At 32.8% G+C, this 21,691-nt stretch overlaps 1 protein-coding gene across 1 annotated transcript; it reads right to left on the bottom strand.

Annotated features, from left to right (window-relative positions):
- Positions 1 to 11,925: 11,925 nt before the first annotated feature.
- LOC144553384 (serine/threonine-protein kinase RIPK-like) lies at positions 11,926 to 14,408 on the bottom strand. Its single transcript, XM_078301523.1, has 5 exons — positions 13,893 to 14,408; positions 13,473 to 13,608; positions 13,247 to 13,383; positions 12,835 to 12,958; positions 11,926 to 12,743 (listed from the first exon to the last, which is right to left on the bottom strand). Exons 1-5 carry the CDS (start codon positions 14,268 to 14,270, stop codon positions 12,160 to 12,162), a joined length of 1,359 nt encoding a protein of 452 aa, XP_078157649.1. The 5' UTR covers positions 14,271 to 14,408; the 3' UTR covers positions 11,926 to 12,159.
- Positions 14,409 to 21,691: the final 7,283 nt, after the last annotated feature.

Genomic DNA, 21,691 nt, shown 5'->3' with positions numbered 1-21,691 from the left:
AAACTGTCAATAAATTGATATACACTTATACATACATAGTTTATAAATTTATTATACAAAAAGGGATCAATTTACAGGAAAACAACGAAAATATAACTTCAAGTACTTGACTCTATTTACACCGAAACTATACAAAGAGAAAAGAGACCTAAACCCTCCCTGACATAAAAAAAATCACTAAGTTATAGAATGAAAAAGGAGGGGATTTGGATACCCAGCTCATCCGTTCCATTAATGTATTTGAAAGCTTAATCAACGATCTCCACTATCAAATTGATTAATCTTATCTAACCCGTTAACCTTACTGAATCGAAACCCCTCTGTTTTCATTCACAGAAAATGCACACAAATTATTGAAGATACACAAGGTACGCATCCCTGACTTCAAAATCAAATGTTAGATCTATATCCGGGTCGAATTGCTGAATCGCTACCATCCGACCCACCAAGATTCGACCGCATCTGGCCACCCAACATAAACTCCGATTGTCATCCCCGCAAGGAGACTCGCCAGAGCCATCACCACCGTAAATTTCGTCAAGTGATTGATTCGAACGGCATAGATTTCGCCACGTGGAGAGTTGGCGGGTACGACTGCTCTGAGGAATACCAGTCCCATGCCTAAGAAGAAGGTGATCGGAACTAGACTATAGAGGAGGAGTTGAATTAACAGGTTGGTGGCTGAGTTTTGAGGGTTTTTTGTGGAGTAAGATAAGAGGGTTTCAAAGAGAAAAAAAGCACCGACGGAGGTGGAGAGAGCGAGAATAGAGGGGAAGAAGTTGTCTGAGTTGAAATTGGGATACGAGGGGATGAGAGGTTCTTTGTTGCGCTTGTATGCCATGGTTGCTGTTCGATCAGTTCTATTGAGAGAGAGGAGAGGATTGCTGAGGAGAGAGATGGGGGGGCGGGGGTCCCTTTTATGGACTCAAATCACGTGATCTGCACGCGGAATCTTTTTGTTTTTAGAATAATATAAATATTTTATAATAATCAGAAAGATGGTCTGATGGTCACATCTAGTGCACTGCTATCTAGTGCAGTTGATTTTATGACACTTCACTCTTCACTGCTATCTAGAGCCGTGACTGTTGTCAAAGAGGATATAGACCCCTTTTATTAGCCGTATATTAAATAGGCCCTTTCATTTATCAAATGAATAGACGCCTTTTTTATTTAATTAATTAATTAATTAATTAATCAATTAATCTTATTGGATCCTTAGTGGGTATGAATTCAGAACTTGCCTTATTGGCTATTTCCTTATTTACAGAATATTGCCTTATTTGATTGTGTTCCCCAAAGACCAATAACATAATTGTATTATTACCAAACTTTATATAATTTAGACCATCACTAAATCATAAAGTTATTAATACGCATTCTACACATTAAAGGCCCACTTCTCATGACACATATTAAACCTGATAAATAATTCTTAATTTGATCACTTCATAACGGGTCTAATTTTGACAGTCTATTATTCAATATATATTTATATCGCATATCAGCCCACATATGTTGTAATTAATTGAAATTAATTTGAACACTACGAAAATGTATTGGTCTTATCCCTTATATGTATTGTTTTTCAATAATTGTATTGGTCATGCAACTGATCATTATTACCTTCTCAGCAAAGGTTATTACTATATTAACAAAGGATGAGGCAAAACAAAACGTCCACTAGCCTTCATGCAATTCATTTTTCTTATCTTCATCTGGCTCTTTTAGAGCCATATTTCTGTGACCAGCAGATAGGGCAACTTCAGATTGGGTTGCCGCCGGCTCTTATGGCATCAGCAGTGGTGGCCACAGGTCCTGCAGCTTGACGAACAGCTTCTAAGGCAAAAGTGGTGATGGCGGTCGCACGGGTGTTTTGATTAGCTTCTCTGACAGTATTGGTAGCGATTTGTGCCTCTTCAGAGTAGAAGCCCGAGTGGGCTTGGATCTAAGGATTCGTTATTTTATTACCAAAATATTGTTGATAAAAGAGTGTTTTTTCAAAAAATATTGGATTATTGATGAAAAAAGACTGACAATGGTATATATTACAAACTTTCATTATTTATTACTTATTTTATTTAATTGCATTACGATAAAATCACACACACATATATACAAGTCTACATAAAAATCTCCATATGCGGTGGCCTTTTGCATATCGCATGAAAACTGCACTTGAAAACATTGCTCTTATACAGTGTTTTTTAAATGTGGCCACATTAAAAATATCCATGCATATTGCATATTTAGTCCTAGAGGTTGGCAAAAACCCGGGTCGGGTATACCCGCCCGTACCCGCCGCCCGGGGTACCCATGCCCGAGCCCGGGTATGGGTCGGGTACTCAGGTACGCGGGTACGGGCAAAAACCGGACCGGACCCGTTATTTTGGACCAATATCCGACCATACCCTACCCGAGTTTACCCGTACCCGAGTACCCGAGTACCCGTATACCCGAGTACTGTTCATCCATTTCAAAATTCAAAAAATCTGAATTTCCTCCCCCCCCCCCCCCCCCAAACCATAAAAAAAAACCAGAAAAAAATAGAAAAAAACTAAAAAAAAACAAAAACAAAAAAATCAGAAAAAAAAAATAGCAAAAAAAAAAAAACAAAAAAAAAACCAACAAAAAAACCAGCAAAAAAAAAACCAACAAAAACAGCAAAAAAAAAAAAATACCCGTACCCGCCTTACCCGTCAAGGGTACACGGGTAAGGGTATAGGACGGGTAGGGTATGGTTTTTGAAAATTATACCCGCCATACCCGTACCCGTATACCCTTGTACCCGAGTATACCCGTACCCGTACCCGTCCCGGGTATACCCGGGGTACCCGTACCCGCCCGAGTATAAATACACTATTTAGTCCATGCTAAAATCAGATTCTAAAATATCCATAATTCGTTACCAGATTCAAAAAATATCCATAACCCATTATCCGAGTGTTGGGTCCGTCCAGATAAGTGCTCCAACGCCTCCCCGACTTGTTTTTATATACGCTCCAGTGCTTTGATTGAACTGTTTTGAAATGTTAGGACTAAATAAGAGAGTACAAACCGGATTGTTGTTGGGGGTGTTGAGCTACACTGAAACTATTGTTGGGATGTTGTATGAATGAGTTGATGTATGAATTTGAGAACTCAAAGTATGGATGGGCTGCTCAAATTTGAAAATTGAAAATGGTTATGTAATTGTATGAAAAAAAGCTATTGTATGAATTATAAATTCCACTAAAATACTTTTATGAATGGAATGTGAGGGTTATGAATCTTAAATGCTGGGTTGTGAGAATTCTAATTTGTTAAGTGGGATGCGGCAGGCTGTTGCTCATTGCATGTTCTTTATTTTTAAATTCGTAATATAAATTCACATTAAAATTCGCATATGCAGTATTCAGTGATCTTCTGCATGTATGAACAAAAATACATTTAAAAACATTGTTCTATTCATTTTTCAAAGCAGCACTAACAAATAAACATTATTCTTCTTTAAATTAGAGAAAATATTTTAAAATATACTAGCTTTTGTATACTCATTTTATTTTGTCTATTTATTATAGTTTGACTTTGACATTAGCCTCTCTCTTTTTCTTTTCTTTTTTTCCTCTTATGGTGTGTTTTAACTCATTCTTGTGCTACTTGATTTAATTTATTTCAATCTTATATTGGACTGCTAGCCACTTCTCTCACACACACACATTTGAGGAAATACGCAGTTCAAATGTATAAAAAAAACAACATTAACTGCCATTTTCTTTTGTTTCAAATTTCCAACTAAGTCATTTTCTCTCTGCTGTCATATAGAAAAAAAAAAAAGATAAACCAGTAACACTATGCTTTAATTTGATTCATCGGTTCAATTTTGTTAAAAAAAAATAAGTATTTTATGCTAAGATTTTTTGTATGCTATAAAAACAGATAATCTTTGATAAAGTATGAAACAAAACAAAACATAACATAATTAAACAAACAAATTAATACATTATGATAGAAACTAGGTGCTGAACGCATTTGTAAACCTTCAAGAAGTGGACTCAGCACATTTTTCATTTCTCAATCTCTTTTCTTCTTTGAAGAAGTAATTTGAAAAAAAAATTCCATGTATTATACATGAATTGTAAGAATTAGTCTTTGGTCTAGTGGCAAATCACATATTCTCTAATGTCAGAGATCATGAGTTCGAAATCCGAATAGAAAATTATTTATTTACAATTAAATGAAGATTGACAGGCTAGACCTCCATCCTTTTATATATCAAAAAAATATACATAAATTGCAGTGTCCCTAAATATCAGAAATTGGTCGATTACTAAGCCCATCTGGCCATCTCAATCTCTTTTTCTTATCGTCACTTTAATGCAGTTAGTTTTAATGGAGTATTTCTTTTTCTTCTAATTTCTTCAACAACGGAGGGTTAGGGGCTGATTTGTAACTTATAAATAATATAGGGACTTCTTTACAAATTATCGTCATAAATTAAGGTGGCGTAGATTTAAAAGTAGCATTTTTAGTTTGATTAACGCAGTTCATTGCTAGCTTTTTCTGGTGTTTAGTGCCTACATTTTTGGATTTAGGTAGCTGATGTAATTTCTTTTTTGGTAAATTTTTGTCAAAAAGGTGTCTTTTTCAAAAATATTTTTTGGGCAAAAGAGCACTTTGATCTCTCTGACCCCGTTTGGGATCAATTGAATGTCAGCAGTTAATACAACTAAAGATCATGGAGGTAAAGAGCATCAATATATGAAAAGGAGCGATTTACTTAACACCGTTTTTTTTGACACCCGAGTACACATTATATTTTTAAAGTTCAAACAGTTCATCCAAATGTTCAACATAATGGATATATTAGAAGAGGAGGAATCGGATGACACCCTTTTTTGGTGACATCAGATGACACCGTGTATTTTCAAAGTCCAAATGGTTGATCCAAACCGTTCAACTTGATAGATATGTTAAAATGTGCTTGCAGATCAAATTTTACATTTTTTTGAATTTTTTTACTATTTATTAAGATGGGTACAAAAATTCAACGGTCTGAATATAGCGATTTTGTTAAATACTTAATGAATAGTAAAAAAATTCCAAAAAATATTAAATTTGATCTGCAAGCACATTTTAACATATTCATCAAGTTGAACGGTTTGAATCGACCATTTGGACTTTAAAAACTTTGAAAATGCACAGTGTTATCCGATGTCACCAAAAAAGGGTGTCATCCGATCCCTCCTAATATTAGAATGTGCTTGCAGATCAAATTTTACAATTTTTTGAATTCTTTTACTATTTATTAAGTATTTTTCAAAATCGTTTGCATTTTTGTCCTATTTTACTATTTGAATTTTTGTATCCATCTGAATAAATAATAAAAAAATTCAAAAAATGTAAAATTTGATGTGCAAGCACATTTTAATATATCCATCATGTTGAACAAGTTGGATCGACTGTTTGGACTTTGAAAATATAAAGTGTAATCCGGTGTCACAAAAAAAAGTACAAGTGAATCCCTCTTCATATATGAAATATATAAATTAGAAGACCAGTTTAATTACAGTAAATAAATATTTATATATATTTTTTTTTACTATCTGCTTTTGTGTTTCAGATAATGAAAATTAGAGTCAAATATTTCATAAAGAAAAATAAGAAAAAGAAAACAAAAAACAAACTTCAATTATATTGAATTTCTTTAAGAAATTAAGAATCCTTGATAGTGTACCATCATAAATTTGGAATCTGACACTGAAATTTGAATATTCAGAATATTAAAATTTTCTGAGCTCGATGACTGGTAGAATTATTCTTAAGTGGTACACAATTAAATTGTATAAAAATGGTCAGCTGATCAAATCCAGTAGAATATCAGAATATGCCATCCATCACTAATGTTTAACCATAATCTTTTTATTTCAAACTCAGAATATTCTGAGTTCATGACCGGTAGAATCATCCTTATGTGGCATAAAGACAATTAAATTATATAAATCATGGTCATCATTCGCACATTTTTAACTATAATCCTTTTGTTTATTGTTAATTAATATGAGCCCTAATTAAAAAGAGCTGAATAAAGATATATTATAAGTTGTAACGTGGCATGCTGTGAATGCCTATGTTTAGGGGTGTTCATCGGTTCAGTTCAGTTCGGTTAAAACCGAACAAAAATAGTCCAACCAAAGTTTTGTTCGGCTTTCAAAAACATAACCGAACCAACCGAATTAAATTAATAAACCGAAAAAAACCAAACCGGAATAATTTTCGGTTTATTCGGTTAAATCGAAATAACCAAAAAATTCTAAGACCATTGAAGAGGAAAAAACTCTGAATCAATTTTACAAAATCACCATGTAAAGCTTTACAATAGATCACCCCAAACTTTAGCAAGTATTAACCAAATACAAAATTAATCAATCAAAGTCTGAGTTTTATTAGATCTAACAGGACTTTGAAATTTATTTTAATAAATACACTCAAGTATGGGAGAATTTGAGAAAACAGAAAAAATGAAAAAAAGAAAAAAAGAAAAGAGAATAGATTGAGATTGAGAGGAAAAAAAATAAAAGAAAATAAAATAAAAGAGATGGACAGAAAGAGAGAGGGAGCGAAGAGAGATAGAGAGAGACAGCGGAGAGAGAGAAAGAGAGAGAGAGCGGAGATTAAGTGCAGCACGCAAATCAATTTTTCAAAAAACAAAAGAAAAGTGCGCAGATCGAGACAGAAGAAAAGTGCGGAGATTAAGGTTTCACATTGAGTCGTTAACCTCCTCTGTTTGTCCACCTCATTTTGCCCATTAGCATGGTCGCACAATATCGACTAATTCTTCTCCTTAAAAGTGCCGATGACATCAATTTATTCGTCCACCCAACTTCTATTATATTTAAGAAGACAGATATAAATAAAAAAACAAATCATTATCAGATACGGGTAAAAATAGAAAAACCGTTAACATAATGGATAAGAATATAGATAAGAATATATTCTGTAAATGTTACCTATAGAATAATTATTAAAAGTAAAATTATAAAGACGGATATTATTAATTTTGAACTGCTAAATATTCGTCAAATCACATGATTTTATAAAGAAATGACACATGCATGGTCCATATAAATTATGTATTTGATGTCTAATTTTAGAATCAAAAATTATTTTTGTTGGCCGTCCATATTGTCAAGCTAAATAGTTGAATCCCTGAAACGGAGTTCAGATACTTCAACCCCTCCAAAAAAAAAAAAAGCAGCAGCTAATAGTCTCTGGCCCTCAGTCTTCCGAAAATCTCCGGACTTGTTATACTAATCCTATAAACAAGTTTATTAGATCCTGTAATACTATGAAAACAATCCTATAAACAGGTTTAATGGATGTTTTGCAGATGAAACCACGTGGTCCCAAATGAAAATGCGTGAAAGCTATTGAAAACGCGTGACAGCTGTGGGGACCACCTTATGTGAACATACACATATTATTCTGTGAACATACACATATTATCCTGTAAATATTCACATATTATCCTGTGAACATACATATTGTACTTGAAATTATGGCAGTTGTGGCAGTAGAAAGCGCGTCAGAACTAAGTTAAAAAGGGAAGGCTTTTATACACGGAGATTTTCGGAGGACTGTAGCTCAGATGACGTTACCTTTTCTCAAAAAAAAAAAATTAAATTAAATTATTAAATTTATTGTAAATGAACAACTATTTTTTTTTTTTTTGATGAAAAATAGAACAATTAATTAACAGACTTGGCAGTGTACCATTAAATTTCATGGAAGTGAGATGGATATTGGAGCTTTCCAGCCTAATAAAAAAAAGGTTCAGGTCACACGAGTGGTATAATAACCCTAATGTGGCATAAGTGCAGTTGAATTAAACCTAGCATGGTCAGCCTGTTACTGTCACATGAGATGTCACTCATGACCTCCTTTTATTTAGGAAGTCATACATCACTTGATTCATCACCTTTTTGTTTGCTGGAAGCCTGGAAGCTAGGTTTAATCCAACTTAAGGAAAGCTTGGTTTAGGGTTTATTAATTTGTGTTGCATCAATCTTGGTACTCGACCTGCTGGTGTGGTTCTGGGCTATAATAATTTGCATAGGGAGGTAGAATTTCCTATGGGCTTTGGATGTATAGATTAAGGGCTTTGATGGTTTTTCTGGGTTTTATTTTTGGGCCCATGGAGCCTTTTCTGTATAATTATTATTTTGCATAGATCACAGCCCATGCTAGTTATGATAAAATGATAAAATGATAAAAGCAAGCAATTAAGCAAACTAGAAAGACTATCATTGAGTAATTCCTTGGTTGAAATGAATATTTTCCAGAATTCAAATGATTTCAATAAAAATGATTTCATTGCAGATGATTACTTTGATGATTGGAATGAAAAATTTCTGAAAATAATTCATGTTCAACGAATTTATAAACACTCTCATTTCTTACTAAAATTTACTGTTTCTGTCTGTCATCCATATATTTCATTTGGGGTTTTGAGTTAGTAAACAACTTACAAGCAGAAAATTTATTAGGTAATCAAAGAATCAGTACGAGGAGAAAAGCAAAATTCTTACTCTGTTGCACGCTCCTTGATGTCTAAGAGTTGCAACCGTATCAACTTCCGTGCACCCGAACTGAAAGACAATAATTTACTGGTAATTTTGCATTAGACATATCAAATCTTGATGCTTTTTTTTTCTGGATTTGTATATGATTTTAAAGGAGGGGTCGTCTAAATTGCGAAAATAGATTATTTGTGATATTTTGAAGCATAAAATAAATAAGATGAAATGAAATTATATAGTCATTTAATTTTTTCTTCGAATAATTAAAATTTTAATATTTCTCCACTAGCTATCTAATTAGCTTAAACAACATTAGCTACTCTGCTTATCTCCTATTTATTCTAAATAATTACAATTAAAAAGTTACAATTTGCAGATATGGTTTCACCCTCCTCAAATCACGGCAACATTATTGTTCTTCCATGTCTTCCTCCCTTCCGAGCAGGGCAACCTCAGAAAGTGAAGAATCCATTCCGATCAGCCATAAAAAAGAACAAATTATAAAAGATACATTTTGAAACAGATTGATTTCAATACGGTTTCCTTAATTCTAACATGATTCGGATAAGTCGTTACCAGAATTTGCTATCTTAAAAACAATCCGTACCAGCGGCGCACTTTATGCAGACAAGTAGCTGGGGACCAGTTACAATTATCTTATATTGCTATTTACTGTATTCAGTATATACTATTAGTTGACTTGACCAGCATAACTAGGTGTTCACCACGATGGTTTGATGACACTACACTGTGACAACTAAGCAGCGATGCACATTGCCAAGAATCAGGTCTTTCATGAGCGACCAAACACATCGAGGTAGATTGTAACCTTATTCGGGATTTTGTCAGAGGCACAACTTCGCACCCTCCATACATCCAGCTAAGTCATGTTCGAACAGATCTTCAGCTTGCAAATATTTTAACCAAGTCACTTTGAAAAGCACATATTGATAGTATATGTAACAAGTTGGGCATGTTAGATATATATGCTCCAACTTGAGGAGGAGTGTTAAAGGAAAGAAATCATAGTAATTAGAGCATAGTTGTAATTAGGTGATAGCTGTGATATATATGTTTCCTGTTTTAGATTTTTCTTTTTAGGTTTTTCTTTTCTCTATATATTTGTACAAAACTATCAATTGAGATATATAGAAATTTCCAATTTCCACTTTCCACTTTCACAGACAAGTAGCTGGGGACCAGTTACAAATATCTTATATTGCTATTTACTGTATTCAGTATATACTATTAGTTGACTTGACCAGCATAACTGGGACCAGTTAGGCACCAAAGCAAACTACCTCCTATGTGTCTTTAGGCCTTATCTTGAATGACACAGTGTATCAGGACCTCACTGGTAGCCAACCACTATAATAAGCAATCTCACAATTAATCAGGAAATATATATATGTACACAAGTTTTCAATTCAATCAGTATCTTAGTACCAGTCTACCAGTCAGACAAGACTTTTATCGATGCTATTAGAGGCAAGCTACAGTATCGGGCCTGAGTTGTCTGGTAATGGTTTCTGGTTTGCCGTAAAATGCATCGGCAGTTCAATTCAGCTAAAAATTTTATACTTTCTGTAAACATGTTGCAAGACAGACAATTCCAAACAAAACTACTAAGAACTTTTTTTTTTTTTTTACAAATGAACAAAAGACTAAACATAATGAACAACGTTACAACAATCGAAAACAAATTAAACAAAAAGGAACAGGCTGTGTAGACAGAAAATTTATAAAGGGATCGATGCAACACAGAAAATTTATGAGGTAGAGAAGAAAGAATCAGAAAGAGAATAAAGCAAAATTCTTACTTTGTCGGGTTTTCCTCGACGTCTAAGAGTTCCAAATGTCTCAACTTCCATGCACCAGAGCTGAAGGAAAAGACGAGAATTTACCGATAATTTTGCACTAGAGGGATTGACTCTCAACAATTTTTACTGGATTTATGTCACGATTCTAAAGGAGGGATTGTGTAAATTGTGAAAATAGATTATTTGTGATACTTATTGTATTTTGATGCATTAATTAAATAAAATATATAAAAATAAGTCTCAATTTCTTTTATTAATTTAACGTGTCTCAATTATAAAGATGAAATGAAATTATAGTCAATTTTTATATTATTCAAATGTCTCTGACTATTTAAAATTTTACTATAATTATTCTAAACACCATTAGCTACCTTGCTGTTTCATCCTCCTCAAATGGTTTCCTTAATTCTAACATGATTTGGATATTAGCTGCCCAGGTATCGCTGTCTTTAAAACAATCCGTACCAGCAGCACACTATATGCAAAAAACCACTACTCCTCTCGGCCTCTGGTTGAATTAAGAGTGTGAAAATTATTCAGAAATCACACAAGATGTTAAAATACCATATTATCTTACTTTTTCTATTCACTGTATTCAGTATATACTATCAAGTTGACTTGACCAGTATAACTTGGGAGCAGTTAGGCACCAATTCAAACTTCCTCCTATGTGACTATAGGCCTTATCTTGAATGATACAGTGTATGAAAACCTCATTGCTAGTCAACCACTATAATAAGGAAGAAACCTTACAATTGTTCAATAAATATGTGTATAATTTTTCAATCCAATCAGTATCTCTGTACAAGTCTACCAGACAGGCAAGACTTTTGAAATAGAGGACAAGTCTACCAGACAGGCCTGAGTGGTCTGGTGATGGTTTCTGGTCTGCCATAAAATGCATCGGTTCAATTCATTGAAATTCAATGCATGAAACTTACCCTTATTTTAATTTTTTTTTTTTTTGCATTGTCCCAAATTAGATTTTTCGTCCTGCATAGAAACTCGATACAATACGAGTAGTTCATGGTTTGTATCACGCACTACCACTTTCTTGTGATACCACAACCGCATCAAATCTGGCATCCTTAAATAACCGAAATTTTTATTAATAAGAAATTAATTAAATAAATATCGATAATGGAGAACGAATTTGTGTTAAAACATGATAGTTTATAACGTCCCAAAGATACAAGTGTGTGCATTTACTAGTACACCTGGTGCATCCTACATAATACAAAGGCTATGAACTTTAGTTTGAAAATCATTTCCATGCGCATCTCTGGCCGTGATAGAGTATCACGGCCAGGGAACTCTTTTTTTTTTATTGGCGGTTCATGTAATTAATTTGTGACTAATCTAGTCGTGATAATCTATAACATCCAGAGAACATTATAAACTATCATGTTTTTTTATATCTCGAAAAAACTCAATTTTGTTCTTCATTATGGATATTTATTTAATTAATTTTCTATTAATAAAAATTTCGGTAAGTAATAATCTATATGGATGACCAGTTGGCTAATCCAAAGTTCAAACAATGTGTAGATTATAGAAAAGATTAACTGCTTGTTTCTTGCTTTCTTACAAAATATAAAGAGAGCTGATACAAGACAGACAATTCTACTACTAAGAACCTTTCCTTTTTTTTTTTTTTACAAATGAACAAAAGACTAAACAGAATGAACAAAACTACAACAATTGAAAACAAATTAAACAAAATTTTCTTTGTGAGATGGAGCAATGTATCCTCTATGTACACTTAAACTTTGTATTTCTTCTTATATTGACGACTCTCTTTCCCTATAGCGATGCTGTCTCGCTCCATGATGATGTGGTCTCAGAGAATCCTTACTCAAATCCTTTGCTTCTCTATGAAGACCACCTTCAGCATGTACTGCCGAGAGCGCATGCCTTCTTCTTCTTCTTCTGCTATCACTGTCACTTGTTCTCTCTTGATCCTCTTCGGCAACCAAGTTTCCATCCTCGCCCTTCATTTTATCACAATCTTCATCCACATCAGGTGCTGTAAAAACAAATGTTCCCATAGGTAAATCTTTTATCTGTAAAAGAGGTTCCAACGCATCGACCACCTCTTTCATCTGGGGTCTCGGTTTCGGGATGCTACTCAAGCACAGGTATGCCACTAAGGCTGCCTTTTGTGCGGCCTTTGTGGAGTAACTACCCTCTAGTTTTGGATCCATGATTTTGTGAAACTTGTCGGGCTTCTTCAAATAAGGTCTCGCCCAATCAACCAAGTTTTGTTCGCGGGTGCGCCGGTTCCTGTCTACGCAACGTCTACCCGTTAACAGCTCCAAGAGAACCACTCCAAAGCTGTATACATCACTTTTAGCTGTGAGATGTCCTGAAAATAATATAGGAATAAATAAGTTACAGGTCTCAACTAAGAGTATACTCAACAGAAAAAGGGAATGTTTGTAGGTAAATTTGCATACCAGTCATGATGTACTCAGGAGCAGCATAGCCGTGTGTTCCCATAACACGTGTCGTGACATGTGTAGCATCACCCTGTGGACCATCTTTTGCCAAACCAAAGTCTGAAAGCTTAGCAGTGTAATCCTGTAAATTGAAGCAATAAAGTTTAGCCAAATTGTGATTTTTCATTTTAGTATCTATTATTGCTACTTTTCTATGTGAGTCTAATTTTATTCTAGAAGTTGCTAAGTCTGACCAAAAGTCAAGCTTATTAACTCATATTAGGTGAAGGCTAAAAAGTATGCTAGAAGGAAATAAGAGTAGTTATAACAACACTCCATTGTTTTCAAAGTTAGATGAAATATTAACATCCAAATAATTGAGTATACACTAATAACTAAAGAAATTCAGATGGTGATTTTCAATTCATACCGATTCAAGAAGTATATTTGAAGCCTTGAAATCACGGTAAATAACCGGCTTCTCGGCATCATGGAGAAATGCAAGTCCCTTGGCTGTTTCTACTGCAATCTTCAGTCTTTGCGACCATGAAAAGGTTTCTATCACACCTGTAATCCAAAACAAATTTAATTTAGCATTCAGACATAATTAAACCCAAAATTAACAAAACTATAGAAAATAAATGAATTCAACTTACTCTTGAATAGATGATTTTCTAAGCTGCCACGTGGCATGTATTCATAAACCAGCATCCTGTGCTGCTCCTCACAGCAATAACCAATTAATTTGACCAAATTGGGATGTCTATATTGACCCAGACATATAACTTCAGCCTTCAAAACAAAATTATAAGAAACCCCAATTAGTCACATATATTACATAGAAAAACAGAGGTAAAAAGGCTAATAAACCAAAATATTCATAAGGTTGAATGAATAACTGTATGTCAGGTTATGGTACCATTCAGCTCAAGTCCATACCGGTCAGGTACCAAGTGAATTTCTTCACTTTTTATGTTTCCTTCTGTGGGGTTATATGTCTAAAATTGATGCCAGGTCAGGTCAGGTACAGCCGTACAGGTACATTTTGCAACAAAGACATGAAAATTCTCACTCACCATCCATTCCCGGTGACCTTGAGTTCCTTCTTGATCAAGGTACTTAACCGCCACGTGTTGAGACTCCAATCCGGGTCTGAGTTTATCGGGTATGCACCCTTTGTAGACAGGTCCGAACCCGCCTGACCCTATGAAGTTGCTATTGGAAAAGTTGCGGGTAACGGTTTTCATCTCGGCGAAGGTGAACTCGTGAAGGTTTGATCCGGCGAGTGTTAGAGACAGGTCTTGCGGTGAAAATGGAATGTCGGAAATGGAGTTGCTTGAACAGGGGGAGCTTGAATCCTGCTGACTTTTCCTTTTTTTCTCAGTCGAGCTCTGATGAGAAGAATCTCCCATGCACCCCATGAAAAATGACTTCCAGCTCGACCTCGTTGCCATTGTCTCAAATCGTTTTGGAGTACGGTTGTGTGTGTGCACGAGAGGGAGAGAGAGAGAGAGACAGAGAGAAGAAGAGATGCTTTACAACTCAATAATGGGATTGTGTTACTTGGGGTCATATATAAAACGCGCGGGTGTTGTGAAAGATCAAATGACGAAACTGCCCCTTGACCGGGCAATACAAGAGAAGAATCCTCCGTGGTGTGGAAGCTATTATCGAGGTGTCCCACTTCTTCTCCATTTTTAGTGAAACTGTATTTATCCAGTTATGTTGATTAATCCATAGTTCAAATCAGGTTATCCAGATTGAGTCATTGACTTTGATGCTGTACAATTTAGACCACTTGATTGCGGCCCCTTGTTTCTGTTGTTAGGCATAAATGGAGAGGAGAAGTTTTTGGTTTTGTAATAATATATAAAATTAAGAAAACAGAGTAGCTAGGCCCTGTATTTCAAACAATAAATAAAAGGGAAGTATTGGAGTTGTGATAGGCTGATGCCTGATGGTGTGATGGAATCAGAGATCAAAGTTGACGTCTCATCTTCTGAACAAACCTCTATTTATTTATTCATATGTTGACCAAATGCGTATATTTTTGAAACCAGATATATATAGCAAAACCAAGAAGGGGATTAGTTGGAATCAGAAGAAGAAATGTTATAAAATAGTAATCAACAAATGTTTTTTTTTTGTTTATTGTTAATTAACATAATTAAGTAAAAGCTATCACTGCCCAGTACACACACTTGTCTTATATTTCTGTGTAGTTCACAGAAGAGATACAGCGTAATAAATAGCAAATAAGAAGCACTTATTTTGTATCATTATTCAATCAAAAGCTTCTAATTTTTAAAACATGATACTTTAGCTGGTACCAAAAATTTCTTAAAATTTTCTTATTGCCCCTAAACTGTGGCACCTTAGATATATTATTAATCTACTAAAACTCTAAAAGTAATTCTAGCATAAATTTAAATTTTGACTTTCTAGTTATCTTGGGTGTGTGGATGTGGAGAGAATAGCGTTGTTTTGAATTAGCGCACAATTTTTTCCGCTATTCTTCGTTTGGATCACACAAAGAATAGCGCTATTTTCTGGATTAGCGTTGTTCTCGCTAATCCGTCCAAAACATGAGTTAGCGCTAACCCCAGAACAACGCTGTTTTCGCTATTTTTGTTGTGATATCCAAACGGACCCTAGTGTACAAGAACTAACATTTTGATCTAATTGCAAATGCACACGGTCTCTAATGTAAGAGGTCATAGGTTCAAAGTCTGGATGAGAAAAATGCATTGTTGTAATAATATGTGTATTAAATAGAACACTAGGATCATTTTATAATATATTATAAATTGAGGGTCTTTTATGGTAGAAAATATTTCTTATCTTCCGATCTGTACATTTAATCGAGAATAATTTTTTTTTTCTGAAAGTGTCCAAAATATATATTTTTAGCTTAAAAAATATATTATATTACTCAAATTTAAATTGTAGCCATTGAATATATGCACACTAAAATAAAATGAAACTTTAAACATAAATGCAAATTAACTAGAATAACCGTTTAAAAATGTTTTGGAATTATTTCAAATTAGCACTTAATTAAAACAATCAGTTAGTTAATAAATTAATTAATTAATATTATAAATGATAACTTTGCAAAATGTAAGGTATTATACATTCATTAATAATTATTGTTACTAGAGGACTGATATATTAAACCGAAAAAAAAAATTCAGAAACTTGATTAAATTTTTTGCGTTGATTGAATCTAACTGTTCAGAAGTCCAACTGTTCGAAATAATGTTTGCTGGTAATGGAAAATCCAGGTTGATAACATCTGCAATAAAAACATTTCTGCTGTTCCCAGCTCATGTGACCATGCATATTCTATTCTGGTATTCTGGTAAGATCCAAGAACCTAAAGATCAATGTTAAAGATAACAAGTACGCAGACAATGAGACAGGTTTTCAATATTCGCATTTTACCAGAATAAAATACGGAGGGGGGATTTGGTGGTGGATTGGTCGTGCATACATGATGCATGGGTGTGAAAGAATTGTGTTGGGTCTTGATCTCGGTTCAATTCAAAGCGAGCGAGCCGAGTCGGAACACGCCTGGATTGACATTTCACATGCGCGTGTGGAATTAATATAATCTGATCTATATATTCATGATTTCATGGAACTCTAATTAATTAGTCAACTCGGCTTCATTTACTCTTCCATTGAAATACAATATACACATATTTCTAGATGTTGCTTCTTTCTTTTAATCTCTCTCACAAGTCAAAGTACGAGATGGAGTCATATTTTCCTGTGGGTAAAACTTAATTTATTGTTCTCCGATAAAGTGGTATTATGATATTTATTAATTAGATGATGGAATAGGCTACAGTTCAACATGTGCAGTCAGCCGCTGCAACTACGCGGAAATAAATCTGCTGCGATTCTCAAAAGAATCACAGGGCTCTGCTTTTTTAAATCCACCCCTCTATTTTTTTCAATGCACAAATCTCAAAACAAATGAATGGGTAGATTTGAAAAAGCAGGGTCCTGTGATTCTCAAGAATCACAGCAGATTTGGTTCCGCAACTACGCGGTATAAAGATAAAAAGATATACTAATTAATAGTTTGATTTTTTATGTCACAACCAATCCTTTTATAAAAGATGGTTTCAGTGGCGTATATTTTTTGGGGGAATTTCATGTATATCCCTCAAAAATCTTGAAATTATCCTTTGTATAAAAGATGGTTTCAACGGTGTATATTTTTTTGGGGAATTTCATGTATACCCCTCAAAAATCTTGAAATTACATCTCCCCCCTGTAAAATTCATAATATTATATTAACTTTTCTGAATTTCAAAAACTCACAAATTTACCCATTATATTGACTTTTCCATTAAAACTCATTTTAAATTATAAATTATCTATTTTACTCTTTATTAAAAAAAATGTAACATGTTTAAAAGAAATATTTAATCTTCTATTTTTTCATGGCTCAATTTCTTACTTGTGACATACACACAAATAAATACTTAAATGTCATTATGTATGCGTCACAAGTAGAGAACTGAACTACTTGTTCTCAAAAGCTGAAGACAAAATATTTTTTTTACACTAACGGCATATTTTTTTTATTTTAATAAAGAGTAGAATAGATACTTTATAAATTTTAAATGAGTTTTATTAGAAAAGTCTATAAATTAGATAAATTTGTGAGTTTTTGAAATTAAAAAAAAAAAGTAAATATGACGCTATGAATTTTAGAGGGAGAAAATACGTAAATATATATATAGGTTGTGGCTAATTTGCTGCCGGTGGTGCTGCCATTATTTTTTCTATTTTTTGATGTTCAAACGATAAATCTAAACTGTTAGATGTTTAATCTATATTATAATCTACTTGGAGATCAAATTTTACATTTTTTGGAATTTTTTTACTATTTATTAAGCTGGTTTGAAAACCGCTGATTTCAATGCTGCAGAAATTTACTGAAATCAGCGGTTTTCAAACCAGCTTAATAAATAGTAAAAAAATTCCAAAAAATGTAAAATTTGGTCTCCAAGTAGATTATAATATAGATTAAACATCTAACGGTTTAGATTTGTCATTTGAACATCAAAAAATAGAAAAAACAGTGGCAGCACCTCCGGCAGAAATGCTGTCGGCAGCAAATTAGCCGGACCCTATATATGTATGTATGTATGTGAGAGAGAGAGAGAGAGAGAGAGTGACTAATGTGCATTCGAATGTATATGGGCCGAAATATATACGGTTCAAATTTGACTTTTCAAAATTCCCGTTCATCTTGTTCTCCATATTAATATGTGCTTGGAGACCTAATTTTATATTTTTCTGAATTTGTTTACTATTTATTACGTATTTTACAAAATTGTTGATCCAACGGTGACTGCTGATTTTACTGTTTTGTTAAGCCACCGTTGGATCAACAATTTTGTAAAATACTTAATAAATAGTAAATAAATTCAGAAAAATGTAAAATTTGGTCTCCAAGCACATATTAATATGGAGAACAAGATGAACGGTTCGGATCAACCGTTTGAATTTTGAAAAGTCAAATTTGAACCGTATGTATTTCAGCCCATATACATTCGAATGCACATTAGTCACTCTCTCTCTCTCTCTATATATATATATAACTGAAAAATCTAAATAACAGATTATTAGAATTTGACTCAAATTTAAAAAATTATGACATTTAGAGTTTTCGTAATTGCATCGAAATATTCTTAGATTTTTTAGAATGTGCTACTAAAAAAAGATATCCTTAATTAGTTAATCCTTATCCGAATCCAGAAATCCAAATTCGGTATTTTGAGTGTCATATTCATACCAAATTTGCATGCGTTCATATCCGCATTTAATTGAGGACAAAGTATCACCAGTGCATGCCTAACAAATAGTATATCTTTTTATCTTTATACAGTCGACACAAATAAGGGGAGCAACGCATATGTATAATTGCCAAATATGAAGAGGTTGTTAGGTACGCCATCGCCATTATAAGGAAATAATATTGGTTAGATGACTTAGATCAGAAAAGAAAAACAACAACAAAGAAATATTCGCATGTTCTGGAAGCGAGCTGGGGAAATATGAGGGCACTGATAGTAACATCATTATAACCATCACCATTAGGGGTGCAAGATTCAAATATGGTGATTTTTAATTATTGGTATTTGAATAATAGATATATATTATATAATTTAATATATATATTATGAAAATATTTATGTATATATCTACGGATATCTGATATTCAATTCGTATCCGTATCAGAAAAATAAAAGCGGAGACGGATATGGTTTTACCACTATCTGATTCGTTTGCACCCCTGCATCATCATCGTCGTCGTCATCATCATCATTATTAACCTAATATCTTCTAAAATATTAAAATGCATGGAGAATTTTATTTTTAAATATATTTTCATAATAAAATTGACATTGTGATTATTTTATCATTTTTTTTGTAATGAGCGTAAATTTTAAGTGACAATGCTATTTTCTTTGGTATTTTTGCGAAAATAAAGATAAACTGTTAATTGCTAGACTAAATTTTTTAAAAATTGATTATCAATAAAATTTGTGAAGCTGTGAAAAAAGAAATCAATATACATAATGTGGATAGAATTTTTACAATATAATAAAATCTTTCACTCTTGTATTATCTTTAAAACTATTAAAGGTGTGGCAAAATACAAATAACAAAAACAACAAATTAATTTATTTTATAAATCTAACTTTTTAAAGGAGAAAAATCATACAATAACGCACAAGAGGAAAAAAATATTTAAAAGAAATTTATAAATAGAACTTTTTAAGAAATAAAATCCTATGATAATATACGGGAGAGAAGCAGCCTTTAATATATTAAAATATTTAAAAAATATTGTGTTAATAAAAAAATTACTGTTGATATCATGATCCGAAAGCTGATTGTGTCAGTTCTTATCTTCTTATCGCACTATCAAATAACAAAGCTAACAAGTTACAGTTATTAAATATCCATTTCAAATTTTAATTTTTCCCTGATTTGCACAATAGTGAAAAGAAGAGTTTAGATTTGTCTTAATATGTGAATCAACAGTGCAAAATCCCATCCGAATTTTTTTAATATAATTCTTGTGAGCATTCATAATTTATTGGCCTCGTTTTGTCTCACTTCCAAAGTTCACGAAAATACACGTCACCCCAATGATAGCGTCGCTTAATTTATTGGAAAAAGTTTTCAATTAAATAACACCCACGCGGGCCACGCCGTTGAATGTAAATAGTAAAATACTGATGTGAAGTTAGATGTGAACAAGATTGAGCGCTGCTTTCTTCGCTACTGTAACTATCAAACTGACTTCTGTTACCTCGTCTTCTCGTTGAACAAAAGAAAAAGTGGCGACAACCGTGACGTCATATTATAAAAAAAATTATAATAATTTATTTTATTATGTAAATAGGATGTGTATCACATTTAAATTAATTTAAAATTTTGATTAGTTGCACATAAAAAAAGTGTTAAATTCAACTGTTAAAAATTGTATATAAACTAAATGACCGTTGAATTTGTCTAAATTTGATACAATCATATTTGAATAATGGGGATCCCTTGACAAGTTTCTCAAATCATTGGAAATGGAAAAAAAAAAGTTCTTATTATATTATTGATATATAGAAATTCAATTATTTCATTCATTTCAACCATCATTTGTTGGATGATTACTTGTGGAACACACATACCAAATTACATCATTTTTTATATATGTATCAAAATTAGTTTTGAAGATTGTTAAATAATCTCTCCTCATTTATAATAAAGTCCCTATTTAATATTTTAATTAACAATTAAATAATATCTTTTATTATCAAATAAATAATTATACATGCATCATATTAATTTCAAAATTTATTAGATAAACTTCAAATGACTAATTCAAACCATTCAACATGATTTACTTTATGTGTGATGTGTTTACATGAAAATTTGTATTTTTTTCAAGTCATTTTAGTATCAAGTCAAGCGGTCAAAAATATTGAAAAATAAATGCATTAAAATTTACTTAACCTATATTTAATCGCCTAACTTGATACTATATAAATTGAAAAAAATATAAATTTTGTATGTAAACGCACAACTAATAAAGTAGATCAGTTTTAACCGTTTGAATTCATTGTTTAAAGTCAATTTGACATATTTTGAAGTTATTGTTATATAGATTAAAATGACATTGATATCATGGGAGCCATACTCACCATAAATAATGAATGTACCTTAACACTATTAAATTTTGCAAAAATCTTGTGCTCCTTATTAAGGAGTTCGCATTGTCTGCATTAACTAAAAAAAAACATCTTTTGAGTTAATATATATTGGTCGTCTGATTTTAAATGAAGCTAATTCGGCCACATCCTATAATTAAGGAGCTTGTGGATCTAGTATGCACGGTTTTTAAAGCGAATCGGACGGTTTAGATGCATTAAATCAAAATATTATTTTTTGAGTTAATACATATTGGCCGTCTGATTTTAAATGAAGCTAATTCGGCCACATCCTATAATTAAGGAGCTTGTGGATCTAGTATGCACGGTTCTTAAAGCGAATCGGACGGTTCAGATGCATTAAATCAAAATATTATTTTTTGAGTTAATGCAGAGGATAAGAATTCTCTTTCAAGACTGATCATATAGAAAAAAAATCATAATTTATGACAGATCATCATAGTTTCCCACAGAGATAACAACGGTCTAGCAGCGCCATCTGACAGTTCTTTCAAAAAAAAAAAAAAAAAAAGGATAACAACGGTCTAGAAAGCAACATAATAATACATAGGCCTGAAAGATAACAAGGATTGGATTGAACTCGTTGATCACGTGGGGTACTGTTAGTTAAACAATCAGTA

This window comes from Carex rostrata, chromosome 4 (genome assembly GCF_964058835.1).
Source record: "Carex rostrata chromosome 4, lpCarRost1.2, whole genome shotgun sequence".
Classification (NCBI taxonomy): Eukaryota; Viridiplantae; Streptophyta; class Magnoliopsida; order Poales; family Cyperaceae; genus Carex; species Carex rostrata.
Note: the sequence above shows the minus strand (reverse complement) of the source record. Positions and strands in the feature narration are given on the sequence as shown.

Excerpts from the sequence above, each read along its gene's own strand:
- LOC144553384 (XM_078301523.1), bottom strand. The coding sequence starts at position 14,270 with ATGGCAACGAGGTCGAGCTGGAAGTCATTTTTCATGGGGTGCATGGGA. Across the intron at positions 13,384-13,472 it reads AGAAAATCATCTATTCAAGA|GTGTGATAGAAACCTTTTCA; the intron begins GTAAGTTGAATT and ends TTTGGATTACAG. Across the intron at positions 12,959-13,246 it reads CAAATATACTTCTTGAATCG|GATTACACTGCTAAGCTTTC; the intron begins GTATGAATTGAA and ends TTCAATTTACAG.